Source organism: Diospyros lotus, chromosome 4 (genome assembly GCF_014633365.1).
Source record: "Diospyros lotus cultivar Yz01 chromosome 4, ASM1463336v1, whole genome shotgun sequence".
NCBI lineage: Eukaryota > Viridiplantae > Streptophyta > Magnoliopsida > Ericales > Ebenaceae > Diospyros > Diospyros lotus.
Window position 1 is genome coordinate 7,875,589 of NC_068341.1, and position 22,403 is coordinate 7,897,991.

The 22,403-nt window shown below is 29.9% G+C and overlaps 1 protein-coding gene across 1 annotated transcript; it reads left to right on the plus strand.

The window, feature by feature from the left end:
* The first annotated feature begins 4,948 nt into the window (after positions 1-4,948).
* On the plus strand, positions 4,949-6,585 carry LOC127798686 (leucine-rich repeat receptor-like serine/threonine-protein kinase SKM1). Its single transcript, XM_052332232.1, has one exon. The coding sequence runs from the start codon at positions 5,002-5,004 to the stop codon at positions 6,460-6,462; it is 1,461 nt and encodes a 486-aa protein (XP_052188192.1). The 5' UTR covers positions 4,949-5,001; the 3' UTR covers positions 6,463-6,585.
* Positions 6,586-22,403: the final 15,818 nt, after the last annotated feature.

Consider the following 22,403-nt stretch of genomic DNA (forward strand, 5'->3'; position numbering starts at 1 on the left):
ATTACACCTTAATCATAAATCAATACATATGCTGTCATGTATTGGGGTAGATATATTATTATTAAAAATATTAACTTTTTAGCTTAATTTTTATTTTAAAACAAATTTTTAATTTTATTTCATACTCAACCTATTTTTGTAATTTCAAAGTGTAAGACCCACATTGACTTTCAATAGGTGAAATATTGACTCAGAGATGAGATGACAATTGGTGTTATTTCACCATCAAACCATCACATTTAGAAGACTTTAAAGTAATTAAAAATCCCTTATAATTTCTCTCTCTCATAAACAATGACCAATAAGAGTCTTCGTTAAACCTCGATAATAAAGTTTTTAGAAATAAAAAATTATGTGACATGCTTTGCTATTTTTTAATAAACCCCCAATTAAAAGGGGATTAGACTATCTTCAATGGCAATCTCTATCTCAATTTCCTTTATATTATAAATAATTAATTTTTTATTTTAATTTTTACCTCAAAAAGTGTAAGTGTTCTACCCAGACTCTCTATTCTCTTTTTTTTATTTCACTCTTCATTTTATTTATTTATTAATAAATTTTAATTATATTTATTTTATCTTATTTATAATTTTCACACATACACAAAATCAATAATCAAATATATAAATTAATACTTAAATACACAAAATAATTAAATATACACATAAACAAATTTAATAATTAAATACATAAAATAATCAAATACACACATACACAAAATCAATAATTAAATATACAAATCAATAACCAAATACACAATATCAATCATCTAATACAAAAATAAATAAATAAATTCTTTAAAATCACAAGAAAACACTGCTCGATCTGCTCCACGTTCTATTCAAAGAATATGCCAAAAAATTATCCAAAATCACCAAAGAATATGTCGTTGTCGATTTGCTCATCGTTGCCACTACCACTACTGATCATCATTATTGCTGCTCATCGCTAGTTGCCATAGTCGCTTGACACTAGTCATCTGCTTGTTGTTTGTCCAGCATTGATGGCCATTGTAGGGGAACAAATGGCAATGATTTTCGATCGCCCCTCCTAGTAATGATTTTGAGCTTTATCAAATTTTTGGGCATTGAGATTTGACTTAGCGAGTAGTGTTGGGAGACCTGATTTTGGGGTTGACTCCTTATATTTAGCTTGGCAAATTGAAACAAAGAAGCCATTGGAAATGGCTAGAAACCCATCATTGAACAAATATATTAAAAAATTTAAATATCATGATGGAGAGAAAATATATAGTTTTAAAGTCGAATAACATGCATCTCAATATCAAAAACTCTCTTGTGCTATAATTTGTCAACCTTTTGGCCACTAACAACTTTTTTTTTTCTAAAACTAGTGTTCACCCATGTAATGTACGGGAAGTGTAATCATAATAAATTTAAGAATTAAATTTTAATTAATATTAAAAAAATTATATATTAGTCTTGAAAATGTAATATCTTAAATCTTAATTAGTATTAAAAAACTCATGCATTGGTATTGTAAACAATTAAAACTAGTGATTGATTAATTATTAAAATAAAATTATTTATAAATTATAAATATAAATTAAAACTTCTAAATGTGAGAAAACATGAATATTTCAATACTAATTAAAAATTCATTTGAAATTTTTAATTTCAGATATTAAAATTTAATTTTTGCAGTAATAACAAAACTTTGAAAATATGAATTTTGACTTATTTTTCTTTCACTATGTATTGATTTTCTTGCATAGTCTTGCAAATATGATATGTTAAATCTTAATTAATATTGAAAAATTCATACATTAATATTTATTTTTTAATAATTGAGGAATTATTCAAAAATAATATTATAAATATTTTTGATAAATAATATTTATAAAAAAATATTTATTTTTAATTCATTGAGAAATTATATATCTATACATGACTTAATTAATAATTTAAATTACCTATTCAAATTTTCTATTAATAATATTTATTTAATTGATAATAAAAAGTTTCAAGATACTTTATAGGAGATCTTCAATTGCTTTGAAATAATAATAAGTACTAAATATAAATTATTTTTATTTTACACAAATGAACAATTTTTTTATGAATTAATTAATAATTTAAGTTATTTATTCAAATTCTTCATAAATAATATTTATTTTTGATTGATTGAGGGATTAATTGAGAAATTAATAAAAAATAATATTATAAATATTTTTAATTAATAATATTGATAAAAAATAATACTTATTTTTAATTAATTGATGAGAAGATTAATTGAGTTTAAAACTAAGTTATAAATAAATATAATAAATAGTATTCGAAACCCCTGCTTAATTTTTAATTTAATTACTATATTTAATTTATTAAAAAATACAAACATTTAATTACTGCTATTTTTAGTAATTAATACAAGTTTTGAAGGAAAAATTATTTTACAAACTATCATACTTTTATACATATAAAAAGTCGAATAACATGCATCTCAATATCAAAAACTCTCTCTTGTGCTATAATTTGTCAACCTTTTGGCCACCAACAATTTTTTTTTTTTACTAAAACTAGTGTTCACCCATGCAATGCACGGGAGATATAATCACAATAAATTTAAAAATTAAATTTTAATTAATATTAAAAATTTTATATATTAGTCTTGAAAATATAATATCTTAAATCTTAATTATTATTAAAAAAACTCATGCATTGGTCTCATAAACAATTAAAACTAGTGATTGATTAATTATTAAAATAAAATTATTTATTATTTTATATAATTATTTATAAATATAAATTAAAACTTCTAAATGTGAGAAAACATGGATTTTTAAATGCTAATTAAAAATTGATTTGAAATTTTTAATTTCAGATATTGAAATTTAATTTTTGCAGTGATAACAAAACTTTGAAAATATGAATTTTGACTTATTTTTCTTTTACTATGTATTAATTTTCTTGCATAATATTGTAAATATGATCTGTTAAATCTTAATTAATATTGAAAAATTCATACATTAATATTTATTTTTTAATAATTGAGGAATTAATCAAAAATAATATTATAAATATTTTTTATTAATAATATTTATTAAAAAATATTTATTTTTAATTCATTGAGAAATGATATATCTATACATGACTTAATTAATAATTTAAATTTTCTATTAATAATATTTATTTAATTGATAATGAAAAATTCTAAGATACTTTATAAGAGATATTCAATTCCTTTGAAATAATAATAAGTACTAAATGCAAATTATTTTTATTTTATATAAATGAACAATTTTCTATGACTTAATTAATAATTTAAGTTGTCTATTAATATTCTTCAAAAATAATATTTATTTTTGATTGATTGAGGGATTAATTGAGAAATTAATCAGAAATAATATTATAAATATTTTTAATTAATAATATTGATAAAAAATAATACTTATTTTTAATTAATTGATGAGAAGATTAATTGAGTTTAAAACTAAGTTATAAATAAATATTATAAATAGAATTCAAACCCATGCTTAATTTTTAATTTAATTACTATCTTTAATTTATTGAAAAATACAAGCATTTAATTACTCCTACTTTTAGTAATTAATACAAGTTTTTGGCGAAATTTTTTTTTTGCAAACTATTTTACTTTATATATATAAGGATTATCTTACTTTTATATATATAAAGATATTATATATTATTATATTATATAAAGATAAAATTTTATTTAATGAACAATTTTTGTGACTTAATTAATACTTTAAGTGTATATTAATATTCCTCATAAATAGTATTTATTTTTGATTGATTGACGGATTAATTAAATATTTAATATTCACATAATAATGTATTAAAAAACTCATGAGTAGTATTGAAAAAATCATGTATTTAAAATTTAATATTAATTTTATAATAATTAGTACTTATTATTTTTAAGTAATTAAAAATTTTAAATTATTAATACAAATTACTAAACAAAAATTATCAATGCACTAACTACTAAATACAAATTATTAATATAAGTTTTGGAGAAAAAAAAAATTCAGACTATCTTATTTTTATATATATAAAAATTTTAATTTTTTCGCTGCATCTCACTTTCTTTTATTTTCTTTTTATTTTATCTGACATCTCTTTATCCAATGTGCATTTCTCATTTGTCAAATTTAACCTATTAATAGAGAAATTAATTAAGAGGTAACTATGTTCTATAATTGAAACTATAAAATAAGTCAAGTATACTATTGAAAAAAATATAAAATTTTATTCTAAAATAAAAACTACATTGGAATTCAACATTTTTTTTAATAATTTGCCTTATATATTAAAAAAAATTATTACATCATCATATTAATATTAAATATAATTTATTGAATTTGATATATGTAAGAGTATTCATTCAATCTATATTAACTCTAAATTAGGATTGAAATTCTTAATAATCCTAAATCGATAGGGGTAGAACGAGATCAAATTAGTCTTAATTGATTTAGTATATTTTTTTAAAAAATATATATTTATTTTTAATAAAAAATGAACAAAAAAATGATAAAGTGACAATAAGAGAATGTGAATGGATAGCTCTAACATGTGAATGGATTAGTCTTAGATATATAAACTCTTTACTAAGTTCAAAACCAGAATACACCTAAATTTAACTTCATCCCATTACTAAATAAATTTAAAAATGAAACTCGGAAGTTATTTATTTAACTAACTAAAAGGATTATAATTAATAATCTTATTGGTTATTAAAGCGTTACCGAGCGACTGTGTTGATTTACGACCCAAACCCGAAACCCGAATTGAGCAGCCGACGAGATTGACTGCTCCCCCTCCCTCCCTCCCACACAGTCAACCCGCCCACCATGACCAGCCCCACTGGCCTTTTCCAGAACCGACACGTGCTTTTGCTTATCCTTTCGTTTTACTCTCCGCGTCGCCCCACCACCATTAGTGGTGTCGCCGACGGACTGCTATAAATACCCTCTCCCCTTCACTCATTAAAGAAACAATCCAGACATCATTAATTATGTCTTCGTCTCTACCACCTCGTCGTCTTCTTCCGCAGCTCCTACTCCTATCCTTACTCTGCTCCCTCTGGTGTCGCTCTGTCACTGCAGCTTCATGCCACAAGGACGATGAGGCGGGTTTGCTGAGTTTCAAGTCTGCCATTACGGCGGACCCCTCGGGAATGCTCGCATCCTGGAGATCCGGCACCGACTGCTGCGCCTGGTCCGGCGTCGCCTGCGGCGAGAACAAACGGGTCACCACCCTCCAGCTTTACGGGCAACCCGACAAGCCCAATGGCTTCTTGTCGGGTACACTCTCCCCGTCTCTCTCGAAACTCCATTACCTGGTTGGAATTTACCTCTTTAATCTCCGGAATGTTTCGGGTCCTTTCCCGGAACCGCTTCTCGGCCTGCCAAATCTCCAGTTCATCTATATCGAAAATAATAAGCTCTCTGGTCCGATACCCATAAATATTGGTTCCATGACCCAACTTTATGCGCTTAGCTTTGCTGGGAACCGGTTTTCTGGCCCGATACCGGGTTCGATATCCAGCTTGACTGGGTTGAGTCAGCTCAAACTTGCCGGCAATCTTCTCACCGGGACGGTGCCGGTCGGTATAAAGCAGCTCAAGAACCTCACCTTCCTGGATTTGCAGCGGAACCGACTCACCGGCGCCATACCCGACTTCTTCACATCGTTCCAGGAGCTCAGAATTCTTAGGCTTTCTCACAACAAATTTTCCGCGAATATTCCGGCATCAATTTCGGCGCTTGCGCCGCTTCTCATTTATCTGGAACTGGGTCACAATGCTCTGACGGGACAAATCCCTGCTTTTCTGGGAAGTTTCCACGCACTAGACACACTGGATCTTTCATGGAATCGCTTATCAGGAACCGTGCCCAAGAGCTTCGCAAATCTGACCAAAATCTTCAATCTCGATCTCTCTCATAACGCACTCGTCGACCCATTTCCGGTGATGAACGTGAAAGGGATCGAATCGCTCGACCTTTCATACAACCGATTCCACTTGGGGAAAATTCCTAAATGGGTTACTTCTTCTACGATAATATACTCTCTCAAGCTAGCAGGGTGTGGGATCAAGATAAAGCTAGACGATTGGAATCCAACGGAGACGTATTTCTACGACTACATCGATCTTTCCGACAATGAAATATGGGGCAGTCCGGTTAAGCTGCTGAACCGAACAGAGTACTTGGTCGGTTTCTGGGCGGCCGGTAACCGGCTACGTTTCGATATGGGGAGCCTGAAATTTGCGGGGACCTTGAAGAAGTTGGATTTGTCGCGAAATCAGGTGATGGGGAAGCTGCCGGCGGCCATCTCTGGGCTTGAGACGTTGAACGTTAGCCACAACCATTTGTGCGGTCAAATACCGGCGGCGGCGGGGGCGAAATTCCCGGCGAGTGCATTTGCTGGGAACGATTGCCTCTGCGGTGCTCCGTTACCACCCTGCAAAATGTAGCTTAACCTTGCGCTACAGCCTACAGGGAGACGAAGTTGTGTGTTTAGAGATGAGATGCTTTCATAAAGACAGAGCATGCAACTTCCAGAATAATAATAAGAACACGAAGGTTTCTTTGTTTCATTTTTAGTTTTTAATTTTTTAAATAATAAAAATGTGTTTTTTTTAAATAAAAAAATTTAAAATAACAAAAAATATTTTGAATGTTTTCATTTAAATAAATTCAAAGTTAAAATATATTTATTTAATTATTTATATTTTATTATTATAATAAAAATATTATAAAATTAATTAATTTTAAAAAATATATATTTTTAATAATATATTAATATTAAATAAAATATTATTAAAAAAATATTTATAAAATTTTAAAAGAGCGTATTTTTTAATTTTTTATTTTGAAAAATAATTTTTTAAAATGATAAAAAATGTATTTTTAATTTTTTTAAAGATAGATTGTCAAAATATAAAATTAAAAATTAAAAATTATAAAACAGAGAACATTTCTGAAGTTTTCTTATAATTTGATGTTTAATTTCAATTTTGTTATATCAATTTACTTTTAAAGTTTAAAAGTAAAAGTATTTTACGAAGCTAAATGGACAAAACTGATCTGTTGCCGACACTAACGTGGCAACATATGATTGGGGGTGGGACCCAATTGGGTCTCACTGCCCAAAATTGAGGCTTTAATTATTTGACGTTGACATTGAAGTGGCAAATAATTGTTGCCTGGGCAACAGATAAGGACTACCTAAATGGATCCTAAGTTTTAATTTTTTTTTGGGGGGGACCAATTTGAAAAATTTAGGACGTTGCCTTTATGTCATTTTCAGATTTTGTTTGTTCTCAATTTTTCAAAACATCCAAACACGTTTAGTTATTTATTTTTAAAATTGTATTTTTTAAAACACCAAAAAATTTTACACATAAAATTGAAAATACCAAAAATACATTTTGACCATTTTCAACCAAAAACACGGTGTAAAACCCAAAACATGGAAAATACCTCCATCTACCTTTCTGTGTTCTCTCTCTCTCTTCTATATTATCTTAACTCTTCTTCTATGTGAAACACCATCGTCGACTAAGATCAGTCATTTGGATCGCCGCCGTTTGTTCTCTTCCAGCCACCATCGCCTCAGATCGACCCTCTCCAACGGCCACCGTTCGCCCTCTAGCCAAGATCACCGTTCGCCCTCAACAACCACTACCGTTTGTCCTCAGCCACAACCGTTGTTCATCCTCCAGCTATCGTTTCTTCCAGCAACTCATATCGGCCTAGATTCGCGGCTTCCTCCAGCCAGATCCACCATCTCCTCCAACTAGATCCACCGCTTCCTCTACTTTTCATCTTCTACTCTTCCTCTTTAAGTTTAAGAGGAAGAGCAAGGAAGGCAGTTGCCATTGCATCACCATCTCCTTTAATGTTTTTTAAAATTATTTAAAAATAAAAAATACAGTGTTACAAAAATACACTTCATTGTCTTTATATTCGTTTTAATTTTTTAAATAATAATAATAATAATTAATTATATATTTCTTTTAATTTAAATAGCCATTAAATGTTGAAGTAGCTTATTATTATTAAGATAGATTCTTAGACATTATTATTAACAAGTAGATATACACTATACACAAATAAAATAATTAAAAATTGGGTTAAGTAGACGATATTTTGGGAATAAAATAATTTATTTGATGATATTTTAGGAATAAAATATTATAAAATATTTTTTTTTAAAATTTAAAAGTAAACGCATTTTCAATTTTCAGTTTTGAGAAACAATTTCTCAGAATGACAAAGAAAATGCATTTTCATAAATTTCAAAACAAACACTCAAAACACAAAACTCAAAATGAATTCAAAACTCAAAACTCAAAAATGAAACACAAAGAGAACACGACCTTAATTGTGTCTTTCTTCTCTTTCTTATCAAAATAAAGAAGAAAAAATTAGTTCAACACAGCTGAAATGCTTTAACAATTTGGAAGCAATCTTAAGCGGTTAATGCTCCCTCCTGGTTTGGATTACAAGTAATGATTTTTTATAACAGTCAGTCAAATATGACTAAGAAATATGAAAAAATAAAGATACTTCTAAATTATCAAAAATTAGTGTATACTTGTGCTTAAAAATACAGTATAAATAATATTAAGATTAAAATATAATTATAATTTATACGTATTATATTATAATAATTTTGTTTGTATTAAATGCTCTGCAAAACTCAAACATATAAGATTTATAATGTTCACTAATATTGAAAATCAAAATATAAGGGCAAGTAAACAAAAAATGTAAACATTAAACAAAAAATAAAAATTAAAGTTATTGTATATTTGTTAACATTTTATAATAAAAAGAAAAAAAATTACTAAATTTATATAATAAAACATATAAATAAGTACTCTATAATCTGAACAAATTAAATATCAAACAATACATATCAATCGTTGCCGGTCGCCCTGACCGTGTCATCAACGGGAGGACCTTGGTTCGAGGTTGGAGAACCTTAAATTCCCGACCATGAGTGGTCGATAACTCTTGTGTTCCTAACCATTGGATTCTCCGACCATATGTGGTTAGGAATTTTTTAATTTTTATATTATTTTAATTTTAAAAAATAAAAAATAATAAAATAAAAATAGAATTAAAAAAATAATTTTTTTAAAATATTTGCATCTTTAAGTAACTTAACGGGATAAATTAATCAATTTCACATTTCTTCAAATATCAAAGATTCAACACCTAAAGATAAAAATATTAAATTTTGAATTAAGCTTCATACTTTAAATAAATTTTTACACTAAAAACAGCATTTGATCATCAATGATTTAAAAAAGATATTTTTATTTCTTTTAGATCATCCATGTCAAATTCTAAATATCAAGTTCTTATACATTAAAACTTACACTATTGGTATTTTTTTATTTAAAACTTACATGATATTTCAAAACTTATATTGTTGATATTTAGAATACTTAAAAATTAAGTATTAAATGCTTTTAAAATTAGAATATTCAAAACGATACTCTTTAAGAAAAAAAAAATCATAGTCTATGATACTCTTTATTTTATAGTAGTCAAGTAGACACAAATTATAATTATAATTTTATTTTATTAACAGGTATACGTAAATAGACACAAATTATAAATATAATGTTTCTAATTTTAAATATCGATTAAGGTAATTTTATCTAATTTTGTTTGCTTTCTATTAATGTTTCTAACTTTAAATATTTTATCTAAAAATATTTTCACAAAAAATGAAAAAAAAACAACGGGAAAGGGACAGACTCACAAAACCCACCCATCAACAATTTTCAAACAATACCAACAAAAGTTTAAATAATTCAAAAATAATTATTTTTATATCAATCAATTTAAAGAAGAAACCCAGCAAACGCTCACACTCGTATCGCCTCTTTAGCTGCCTCCCTTGCACCAAAACCCACCCATCAATAATGTCATGTCCCCCATTTCTCCTTTTTTTTTTTTTTTTTGTTTCCATATTTTATATTTTTTTATTTTATTTTTTCCTTCCCATCTTCTTCTTCCTTCTCCTTCACGGATAGTCAAAACCTTTTTTTTTTCTATATTTTATATTTTCTTTTCTTTTTCTCTTTTTTTTTCTTTATTTATTTTCTTTTTTCCTTCCCATCTTCTTCTTCCTCCTGCTTCTCCTTTTTTTTTTTTTTTTTCTGTGTGTATATGCATATGTGCAGGGGTAGATCCAGAAATTTATGTAGGGGGAGATTGAATTTTTTTTTTAACATGTAAAATTATACATCACAAATTTTGGGGTCCCCTGCATATGTGTGTGTAAATGCCTGTGTGTATATATATGTATGCGTATATGTGTATATATATCTGTGTGTGTTTGGTGGCAACAAAGGGCGAGCAATGGTGTGGGTGGGGGTCTGTGAGAAAGAGAAAGAGACTGGGGGAATAGGTGGGTGGATATGTGAGAGAGAGAGGCAGTGAGGGAGGGAAAGGGATGGTTTTGGGAGGGAAAAAATGTTGGTATTTGATCTCAGCCATTGATTAACATTCAAAATTCATTTCAATCATAAAATCAAACTGTATCTTAGACATTTTTAAAAATCGTTTTTGTTAATGTATTGTAACCCTGTATAATCGGCCAAACCAACCAAGAGAAAGCACAGTAAAATAGAAACAAAAACGAACACAAGAACACAAAGCTTTACGTGTTTGGATCAATAGATCTTACTCACAGCAAAGGTTCCACCTCTAGTCAATCCACTATGAATGTTTTCGATTACAAGAGATTACGACGGCTTACAATAAAGAAATCAAGATCAATATACAAGTACAACGGTATTGAATACAATATTGAAAACAAATACACTTTTAAGAACAAGAGAGAATCTGTTCAACCTGATCTCACGATCAAGACAAGTATATGTGTTCTTATCAGTTTCAATCCCACACACCTCAGGCGATTTCCAACAGAGATTAAACAATACTAACACTTACCAATAGATCTTACCAGCAAGCCGATCAATCGAACAAGATGAGGATTTACAAGCGAGAGAGAGTCTCACTTCATGTGCGCCGAACATAAGGTTTCAAAGAATGAGAGGAATAGCGATCTGAATCAATTAGAGCATGAAGTTGCCCATATATAGCAACAAGCAATGAGCTGGGTTGAGGCAAATTGCATGGGCCACATGAAAAATGGGCTTGGCTCATAAAACAAATCTCGGTCCAATGGCTATTGGCCCACAAAATAATTAGCAGATCATATACACATTTAAACTTTAATTTAAATATAAGTAAGATAAAACCTAAATGCATATATCAAAAAATGCAACCAGAATGCACATAACAAATATATGAAAATACATTTTGAATCATAAATCCTAATAGTTTTATTTTATTATATAGATGTTAGGTTGTTTGTGTATCTGACAAAATGAGATGAGGGGGAGAAGTGACCCCGGACGAGGGCCCCACCCCCAGAGAACAAATCTGTTCAACTATAGCTAGATAGAGTGGTCGCAGATGAAGGTCTTGGAATGGACGCCCACAGCTTGCTGAATATTATTATAATAAGATATGCTATTTGCATAGAAAATTGTTTATAGAAACATTTACAAATACGAAAAATTAACTATTTTGCCCCTATATAAAGTCCATCTCCTCCCAAAAATCTTCAGAATGATTGACCTCTATTTTTCACAATATCTCTCTCGTCCTCTTTCACTCTCTCAAGAACAAACAACAGTCTGGTTTAAAATCAGTTAAACACACAAGTAGGTTTTTGGTTTGTTGAGTTTGAGCACAAACAACAGCTCCCCAACGAGTTTTAAAGGAAACAAATGATATTGGAACAATTGATTTATGATTTTTAGCAGTTCTTTCTCTCTCAGCTGATATTTCTTTCAATAGAAATCAGCTGATATTTTTATTTACAAAAAAAAAAAACCCATTGAGCAATATTAAAATTGATTCTTGTGTATAGGTGATCAATAATTGATTTTTTAAATGTAGCTTAATGAGAAATGAAGTCAGTGGCAAATGGAGATTGGAGGTAGATTACATCTTTTGCAAAACAACATATTATTTAACTTTCAACTGTCACGGTGGTTTTTGTTGTAGGCTACAGGACTGGCAGAGATAGGAGCAGTTGCGGGAGGTAAATCAGTCGAAATGATCGGATTGAGCAGTCGAATTGCTGGATCTTCACAAGAAAAGCTGATGTTTTTCTCCAAGAATGACGATAAACGTCATCAAGGTGAGGGGCGATGGCACTAATCCAACGACGAGTCCGCTTCTAGTTTAAATTTAGAGCACAGTGGTCGGTGGAGAATGATAGAGAATAGTGGAGAACAATAGGTAAAGTAAAGAACGAGGCAAAATTGATTGCCCGCTTGTCTGTCCGCCTTTTTGTATTCAAGTGCAAATTGGGTCCAATTTCTCGCACAAATTTGATACAAAATATCTCCAATTTATCATGATACAAAATAGCACCAATTTGATACAAAATATCGTTAATTTCCTGCACCTGTAAAAAGCCTTCTGTACAAATAGCATATCTCTAATTCTTTTATTAGGCCATCTCCAAGGCGAAGGCCAAACCCTCACTAAGCCAAAATTTGATAAGAAAACCGCTGAAAATCATCTCCAACAGCCTTCTATATCCAACAATTTTCTTTTTAAATTTTTATGGAGCTTCAAATGGCTCCCTATAGTTGAGGGATGAAAATTTGCTTCTCAACTCTATTTCGCCAATGGCTTTCTATTGTTGAATTTGAAAAAGATGTCGATAACGAGATGCAACAGCGACTGCGAGGAGCATCGACGGTGGTGACCAGTAGCGATGAGGAGAAGGTCGTCTTCTTCGAATTGAACGAGGACCAGATCGATTTTTGTATGTGTGTGTATATTTGAACGAGGACTAGAAATTGTTTGGGGAATTTCTGTGCAATTGTTTGGGAAATTTTTTTGTATATTTATTTATTGATTTGTGTATTTAATTATTAATTTTGTGTGTGTTAAAATTATAAATAAAGTAATATAAATAGAATTTAAGTTTATAAAAATAAATAAATGTGATAGGGAGTGAAATAAAGATTGTGAGTTGGAACATGCATAGTTTTCAAGACAAGTAAAAAACAGAGAGTGATTTGTTATAATATTGTAGAGAGTGAGATTGGGAGGTGAGTTGGAGATGGCCTTAGGCAATCTCCAACAATCCTATCTTCAGCTTGACAAAGCTATATGTGGTGTGAATTTTGTAAAAATTGAGCTCCAGCAGAGCTCACTATTACCATTTTTCCTTACTAAATTTTTGATAACATTGAAATGGCTCGTCAATATTGGCAATTGAATTTTTCTTATTCTCTCTGCCCCCGCCCCCTAATTGCTCAAGGCGGGAAGAGAGAACCAGACGCGAGAGCTTTGTTCGATTGGAGAAGACTAGTTACAGGCAATGACAGAGGCGAACAACGACGAGCAGTAGTACCAGATCCAACGACATACACCAACGATGACAACGACAATAACTACGAGCAGCAGCAGTAGATCCAACGATGACGGGCACGAGCAGCAGTGGGTCTTTTTCTGTAAGTCTCAACCTTGGCGTATTCTTTGCTGGTTTGTAATTGATTTTGTATATTTTGTATTATATGATTGATATTTTATATTTATGTATTTGGTTATTGAGTTGTGTATTTAATTATTGATTTTGTATATGTGTATTTGATTATTGATTATGTATATATGTAAATTTGATTAATTTATGTATTTGATTATTTATTTTATACATATATATATTTGATTATTTTGTGTATTAAGTATTCAAAGATAATAATTAAAGCACTGAATTTCATCACATAGAACACAACAATTTTAACCAATACCAAGAGATTTGAGTAGGGGTGTGCAATTTTTCGGTCTAACCGAACCGATCGAATCGGCCGGTTCGACTCGATTATTTAGCTTAGCGGTTTGCTATTCGATCTTTAGATTAGTTTATGGCCGGTTCGATTTTGTGGTTCGGTTTGTTCGGCCGCTTACCCTAAGAAACCGAACCGGCCGATATCTAAAACGACGTCGTTTTGTATTTCTCAAAACGACGTCGTTTTGCGCTTAGAACCCATATACCCAACTCGACCCTAGGTCAGTTCGTTCGATCGAAAAGCTTCCCGAGTTCAGAGAGAGAGAGAGAGAGAGAGGCGAAATCGGAAACCCTAACCCCCCATTCTGAACCGAACCCCGACCGTTGCCGTTGCCGTCGTTCGTTGTCTCTGCCTTCCGTCGCCCTCAATTCCTTCGTCGCCTCTCCCATCCATCGCCTTTCCCTTTGCTGTTAGACATCGACTAGTCACATAGGTGACATGTGAGTCTCATGACTCTCATCGCGTCTCTCTCTCTCTCTCTAAGTTTCTGGTATTTAACTTGTTTGTTGATTTTGCAGATATAAGCGTCGAATCGTCGATCGTCACCATCTGTCTGCTTTCCATCTTCCGTCCACTCCTAGGTATTTTTTGATTTATTTGTTTTTGTGGTTTTGGTTTTGATATGCTATTGCTACTCAACAGACGACAGTTGGAGTTGGTTTGGTTTTGTGGTTTTGTAACTTTATTTTGTTTTGTGGTTTTGAGTCTTAAGTCTTAACTTCGTGTACACAGTACACTGTTGCAAGTCACTTATGCTGACCGACCGATTAATTAAAATGTATAGTTGTGGTTTTGTGTTTGCATGTTTGGTTTGGTTGGGTAGAATTAAATATTTATTTCTTTATTTTGTGTTGTCTTGAGGTTCATTATTAATTTATTGATGAGAAAAGACTACATTCCTAATTTGTTAATCAACTGATAAATATGCATGATTTATGTTAATCTATGTAAAATTGAAAGAACTTACTAGAACTACTGAACTAGAATGTATTTAATTAATAGAATATATTTAATTGAAAAAAAAAGAACTCACTAGAATTAGAAACTAGGGTTTTCTCTCTCTCTAGGTTATAATAACAGAATACATTTAATTAATAACACTATTTAATTAAGTTATTAATAGTAGAATACATTTAATTAACAATACATTTAATTAAGTTATTAATAGCAAAATATCCTTGCATAGTTGCACAATACAGACTAAACAAACAATATACTACTTATGAACATAGGTTTCTATGGATGCTAGTGGTGGTATTATTTAAACCCCACTAAGGTTATCATTCCAAGGCCATTCAAATAATAATAATGACAACATTACTATTATTTGAAAGAGACTAATTTTGATAATATTATTGTAATGTAATAGGGAGTATAAGTGTTATTACACTGGTACTTCATTCGAAATGGCAGCCTCAACGTCTCCATCTTGCAATGTACGTAAAGTCATACTCCTATATGATATTTTTGTAATTGATCCTTGTTTTCATGTGTTGGGTTTCCTAATTTATATACATAGATTCCCTTTCCAACTATAATCTTTAGTCTTAAAAAATATTTAAATTAAATTAAAATTACTCTTTAATCTTTAAATACATTTAAATTAAATTAAAATTACTCTTTCATCTTTACTCTTTGTCTTTAGTCTTTAAATACATTTTAATTAAAATTACAATTGTCAATTGTATTAATTTAATTTTAGATGGCAAGAGATGAAGACATGACTCACACCACAAATATTCCTAGTGTGGATGATAGTTCAAGGCCTACACCACCAATAGCACCAACCCAAGATAACCAACTAGAAAATGATAGAGGTACAACATCACTTGGTAAGACAAAGAGAAAACCAATAAGAGGTAGGTCAGAGGTTTGGGATAATTTTACCAAATTTACAAATTTAGAGGGTGAGATTAAAGGGAGATGCAACTATTGTTCTAAGGAGTTCCACTGTGATCCCAAAAAAAAGGGAACTACAGCTTTAAGGAATCATATAGAAAATTATAAGAAACACCCTCATGCATTAGAATCTTGTCAAATGGAATTACATTTTCAATCAACTGCAACAGGGGGTGGGAGAGAGGGTGGTGATAATGTTGCTTCAGTGGTTAATTGAAAATTTGATCAAATGCTCGCAAGAAAGGCTTTAGGTCGCATGCTGATGGTAGATGAGTTACCTTTCAAGTTTGTTGAGCGTGAGGGGTTTAGACACTTTGTGAATGTTATTTGTCCAAAATTTCGGTTTCCTTCACATTCGACTATGACACGTGATTGTTTTGAGTTATTCAAAGAAGAAAGGTTGAACATGATGAATGAGTTAAAAAATTATTGTCAAAGAGTTTTCTTAACCACTGACACTTGGACTTCAATTCAAAGGATTAATTATATGTGTTTGACAGCGCACTATATTGACAATACTTGGATTTTAAAGAAAAAATTGGATTTTAAAGAAAAAAATCTTACACTTTTGTCCAATATCTAGTCATAAGGGTGATGCCATTACTATGGCAATTGAGAAATGTCTCATGGGATGGGAACTTGATAGAGTTTTTACTTTGACAATGGATAATGTTAGTTCAAATGATGTTGTTGTGGCTAATTTCAAGAAAAAAAATGGCAAAATGGGATACTAGCATTATGAATGGGCAATATTTGCATATGAGCTGTGTGGCTCACATTATAAATCTAGTTGTACAAAATGGGTTGAAAGACCTAAATGAATCGGTAACAAGAGTTAGGGATACAGTGAGATATATTAGACAATCCCCAACGAGATTGAGAAAATTCAAACAATGTGCTGAAATAAAAAAAAATTGAATGTAAGGGCTTGTTATCGTTGGACGTTGCAATTAGATGGAACTCCACCTACTTGATGTTAGAGACCACTCAAAAGTTTGAGAGAGTTTTTGAGAGATTTGATGAAGAAGATGCTTGTTTTAAAGTTGATCTCAGTACAAGTAATTGGAATACTGACTTGAACCAAGTTATTACTATTGATGGGAGACCGAAGTCAGAGGATTGGAATAAGGTCAAACTTTTTGTCAAAGTGTTGAAACATTTTTATGAGCTAACTTTGCGAGTATCGGGTTCATCATATGTCACCTCAAACACATTTTTTCATGAGCTTGGTAAGATGCATTGTCTCTTACAAAAGTGGTTGGAGAGTGACGATTTTGAAATGGTGGAAATGAAAGAAAAGTTTGATAAATATTGGGGGGATCCGTACAAAACAAATAACTTAATTTATATTGCTGTGGTGCTGGATCCAAGATACAAGTTAGAATATATGGAATATGTATTGAAAGAGATGTATCAGGGTGAGAGAAGAGTTGGTGTAGTTTTATTATTAAAAAATTCCCTACATGTTTTATATGAGGATTATAAGAAGAAGTTGGGACCTCGAGGTGATGTTGGAGAGCCATCTGAAGTGTCTACTCCAATTGTTGTGGCGGATGACGAAGACGATTCTGAAAATCCATTTTTTTCTCGCTTTAAAAAACATAAGTGTGGCGGTGGTAGTAGACCCACTATTGTGCCTTCAGAATTGGATAAGTATTTTAGTGAAGTGTGTGAGCCTCCAGCTAAAGAATTCAACATTTTGAAATGGTGGAAAGCAAATTGTCATAGGTTTCCTATTCTGTCTTCGATGGCTCGAGATGTATTGGCAATTCCAGTTTCTACTGTTGCGTCTAAGTCTGCATTCAGCACTGAGGGTCGAGTACTTGATCCATTTAGGAGCTCTTTATCTCCTAAAGTAGTTGAAAGTTTGATTTGTACCCAAGATTGGCTTCGGTCATTTACCACCCCAATAAGTGTTGAAGAAAACTTGGAGCATGTTGAACAACTTGAAGAAGGTAAAACTTTACTCTTTTTTAAATTTATTTAATAGTTAGTTCAATACATGTTATTTTGTTATTAACTAATTCATTTTGCTTAATGATTTTAGAATTGTCAAAGGTTATCATAAACAGCAGCAGCTCAACGTTTAATATGAAAATTTAGATTTTTGATTTTGAAGATTGGTCACATTTGTAAGTATATATGTTTTTTATTTTCTAGTTATATATATTTTAGTTTCTGTAAATTAGTAATGTATGTGCTATGGGGACTATCTAAATAAGGTATTTAAATAAGGTATCTAAATAGGGTATTTAAATCACTAATATATATTTTAGTTTCTGTAAATCAATAATGTATGAACTAGTGCCTAGTGATGTATGTGATATGGGGACTATCTAAATAAGGTATTTAAATTCAAGGATTCAGAGATTTGATTGAAACTTTCATGAGAATGCAATCGTGGATATTGAAGTAGTTAAAGCATGAAACATTTCAAGCTTGATCTGAAATAGCTTGTAATGACATTGAACTGATGCTGTAGCAAGGTTTTTGTGAACTGTAGGATAGATCAAGAGGCTTTACAATCCAATTAACATAATGGATTATTTGAATTGTTAATTTATGTATGATATTAGCACGGGGAATAAACAAAGAACACCTAATCTGTAGAATTTTAAATTTTATTTACCTAGTTGCAAACTCATGCAGCCGATTCTATGAGCAGGAAATTATTATTCCCAGCTTGTGTTGCCATGAAAATACATGATCCCACCCCTCTCATTGGTTACCATACCACCTATGCAGAGACTTATAGCATAAGAACACTTACATTCTTCAGATATATGTCTGTGAATGAGAACTTTTCAAGTCAACTTCTGATCAGTGAACAAATGATTGATAATTGTTCATTCCTCATTTTCTTTATGCCTCTTGAGTTCTTGACATTTCAGATTAAATTGCCCATAATGTTTTTTTTGTTTTTTTTATTATGATTAATGGTTGTAGCACCATAACATGAATTGCCATTGCATTTTCTTGTGATTGGCTTTCTGATTGTTTTTTATTGTGATTAATGTTTTAGTTGATGGTATGATAATGCAACGTTCATGTTGTCTGAATGCAGTTTGGCCCTTTGGGGTATGATAATGCAGTTTGTGATTGACTTTATGTTGTTTTAGAGGGCGTTGCACCTAGGAAAGTAAGAATTATTATTGTCCAGTCCAGCTATCACAAGGTAGGTACAAAACAACAGTCATTTATCAAGTCTTTCTTTTTTATATACTTAGTCGAAGTTTAAAATCGATTTGGTCGGTTTCAGTTATTTCGGTTAGCTTAGGGTTTGGTTCGGTTCAGATATATACTTAGATACGGTTTAGTTCGGTTTACCGATAATCGGCCAGTTCGATTCGGTTTAACCGATTGCACACCCCTAGATTTGAGTATGGAAACTGAAAACTGTTAATCAATTTTAATCAATGTCCAACAATTTTAATTAATGCCAAATTTTGTTATGAAATTATTTCAAACAATTTTGTTAAATAATTGCTTTTTAAAAAATAGTAAATTGATTTAAAAATATATTAAATATTAATAATATTTAATATAGTAATATTTATTATTAAATTATAAAATAAATAATAAAATTTTATAATAGTTAAAAATATATGTAAGATAAAATAAATAAAATTAAAATTTATTAATAAAGAAATAAAATAGGAAGTTAAATAGAGAAGATAATAGGGAGTGTTGTTGGAATAGATATAATTTTTGAGACAAAATTAAACTAGATAGTCAATTATTTATAATATCTCTAATGGAACACCAAATTTGGTGATGGCACAAACTTCAATCATCAAATTTGATGTTTGGTGGTATACTATTCACCAAGGCTAAATTTGTTTTTTTATTTTATTTTTAATTTTTCCTCTTTTACTATAATTTCAAAACAAATTATTCCCTTTATATTATTTATTATTTTTATTATATTGTATATTTTAATTAATAATTATAAATATAAATTAAATCATTATAAAAATATATATATCAATAAAAATATTTTATTAAGATCTATAAAATGAGTATAATATTTAATATATTTTAAAATATTTAATATATATTATAAATACCATATTAATATAAAATGAACTAACTTTGTTTATATATATGATAAATTTTTATTTCAATAGTTACTTAATTGAAAGATAATATTATTAATGCAAAAACTCAAAAATATAATAAAAAATAATAATATTTCAATTAACTTAAATTAAAAATACACAATGAAAATAGAAATAAAGTTTAAAATTAAAAAACAACAATATGGCTTAAAAATAAAATACTTTCTGTACTTAATTCTAAACTACCATTTAAAAATTCGAAATATCATCTCCATTTACTCCGCAACAATTATACTTAATTCTAAATTAACATTAATTAATATTGATTAAACAATTATTTATAGGATATTCTTTAAAGATATTTTTTGTATCAATTTGACGTTGGGCGGTTGGAGTAAACAAAAATTTGGTGTTACAAAATTAGTTTAAATTACTATTGGACACCAAAATGGTGTCAAATTTAGTGTTATATATTGGAGATGCTCTTAGTGGCTAAGAAATGGCTTCACCCACCACTATAAATAGTATTCTCCCTTTCTACATAAATAAACAAAATTCAAAGGCTTATAGGCTCGCCCTTTTTTAAGATGATTTTTACATAAAATTGTGTAAAATTTTAAATTTGACTATTTGATGATATATTTGAATAAATGTCATTTAAGTTATCATTTATATAGTTCTGTGTTTGATTTGAAATAATATAATAATCTACTAGAATTTAACAAAAAGAGTAAAATGGACATATTATTGAATAATATAAATAAAATTTATTAAAATACTAATATTTAATAAAAATAAATTATAAAAATTTTATTATTAGATATTGATAAATTATATATAATTATTATAAAATATATTAATACAATATTTTATGTTTAAATTTAAATTGAATTTATAAAAATGTTAAATATATTAATACAATATCAAATATTATATAATTTAATTGTTTTATGTTTAACAATTTATATATATATACATATATCAAATATTATATAATTTATTTGATACAAATGATATATTTATATTCTTCTTTACAATAAATCTTTTTCTCTCTCTCTCTCATTCCTTTACCGCTGCTCGCATGTTCATTTTTTTCTCCAATAACCATCACATTCCTCTTGCTGTCGTCTTGCCTCTCACCACCACTTGGGCTTTCCCTGCCTTGCCTCTCAACGTTGCCTCAACCCTTGCCTCTCATTGTCGAATGCCGCTACATCATTTATTTTTACCGTATCTCGTCGTAGCTGTACACCCTCCTTAATTGTTTCTGCGTTGTCTCTTGCCACCAACCCTCTTGTTGCCTCGCCTCTTCCAGCTGCATCTTCCTTCTTCGTTGTCATTCATTGTTGCTTCACACCTCCTCCTTCTGTTGTTGTATTATTTCTCTCCGCTGTCTCTTGTTGCCAAAAATGCATTTTCGTCTATTTTATATAATTTGTGAAATAACCCAGAAACGTTTTGTAAATTACAGAAAAGACTTGAAAAACATTTCGGACGATTTTTTCTGTTTTTGAAACATGAAATGATTTGAAAATACCAAAACAACATCTCCAAACCATTTTCGTGTTTCAAAGCTCATAACTTACTCATTAGGCCATTTCTGGTGATCAAGTCGCTGAACCTTTCATACAACTGATTCTGATTGAGGAAAATTCCTAAATGGGTTACTTTAATAATAGTCACTCAAAGCTAGTAGGGTGAGGGATCAAGATGAAGCTGGATGGTTGGAAGCTGAAAGTAACGTGTTTCTATGACTACATTGATATTTCCGACAACGAAACACGAGGTGCTTAGCTTACCGATTTGACCACTTATAAGCTACTAAATTAGATTATAAGTTACATAATTTTTTTTTTTCATGTGTTTGACAATATTTAAGAGTTTTTAACAGTACCAAGTTTATAAACTATTTTAACAGTATTTGAGATAAGTTGTCCTCCCTAGCTTTTTGTATTAACCAAATAAATTATAAATTTATCCTCAAACAAAACACATATTCCCAATCTTATATTCTTATTCATCCCTCTACCCTTTTTTGTTGCCGTAGCCATGGCCAGACCCTCCTCCATGTTCGTTGCTGTTGTTCACTTCCTCCATGGCCATCATCATCGCTTTCATTTTCTTCTCCGTTCACTATATATATATATATATTTAATTTTTATATATTTTAATGTATATTAAATTAATATATTTAATATTTTTATAAATTTTATTTATATTATTCAACAACATATTTATTTTTATTTTTTTGTCAAATTCTGATAACTTATTAACTCTTTCAAACCAAACACATAACTATATAACTGATAGCTTAAAAATATATTTATTGAAATGCGTTATCAACTTAAATACTATCCAAACTTTTAAATTTTATATAACTTATAAGCTAAACAACTTAAAAGTTACTTTTAAAAAAGGTCAGCCAAACCGTCTAATTTGCTGAACTGGACCGAGTACTTGGTGGGTTTCTGGGCTGCCGGCAACCGGACATGGAGAGCCTGACATTTGCTAGGAATTTGAAGAACTTGGATTCGTCGCAAAATCTGGTGTTCGGAA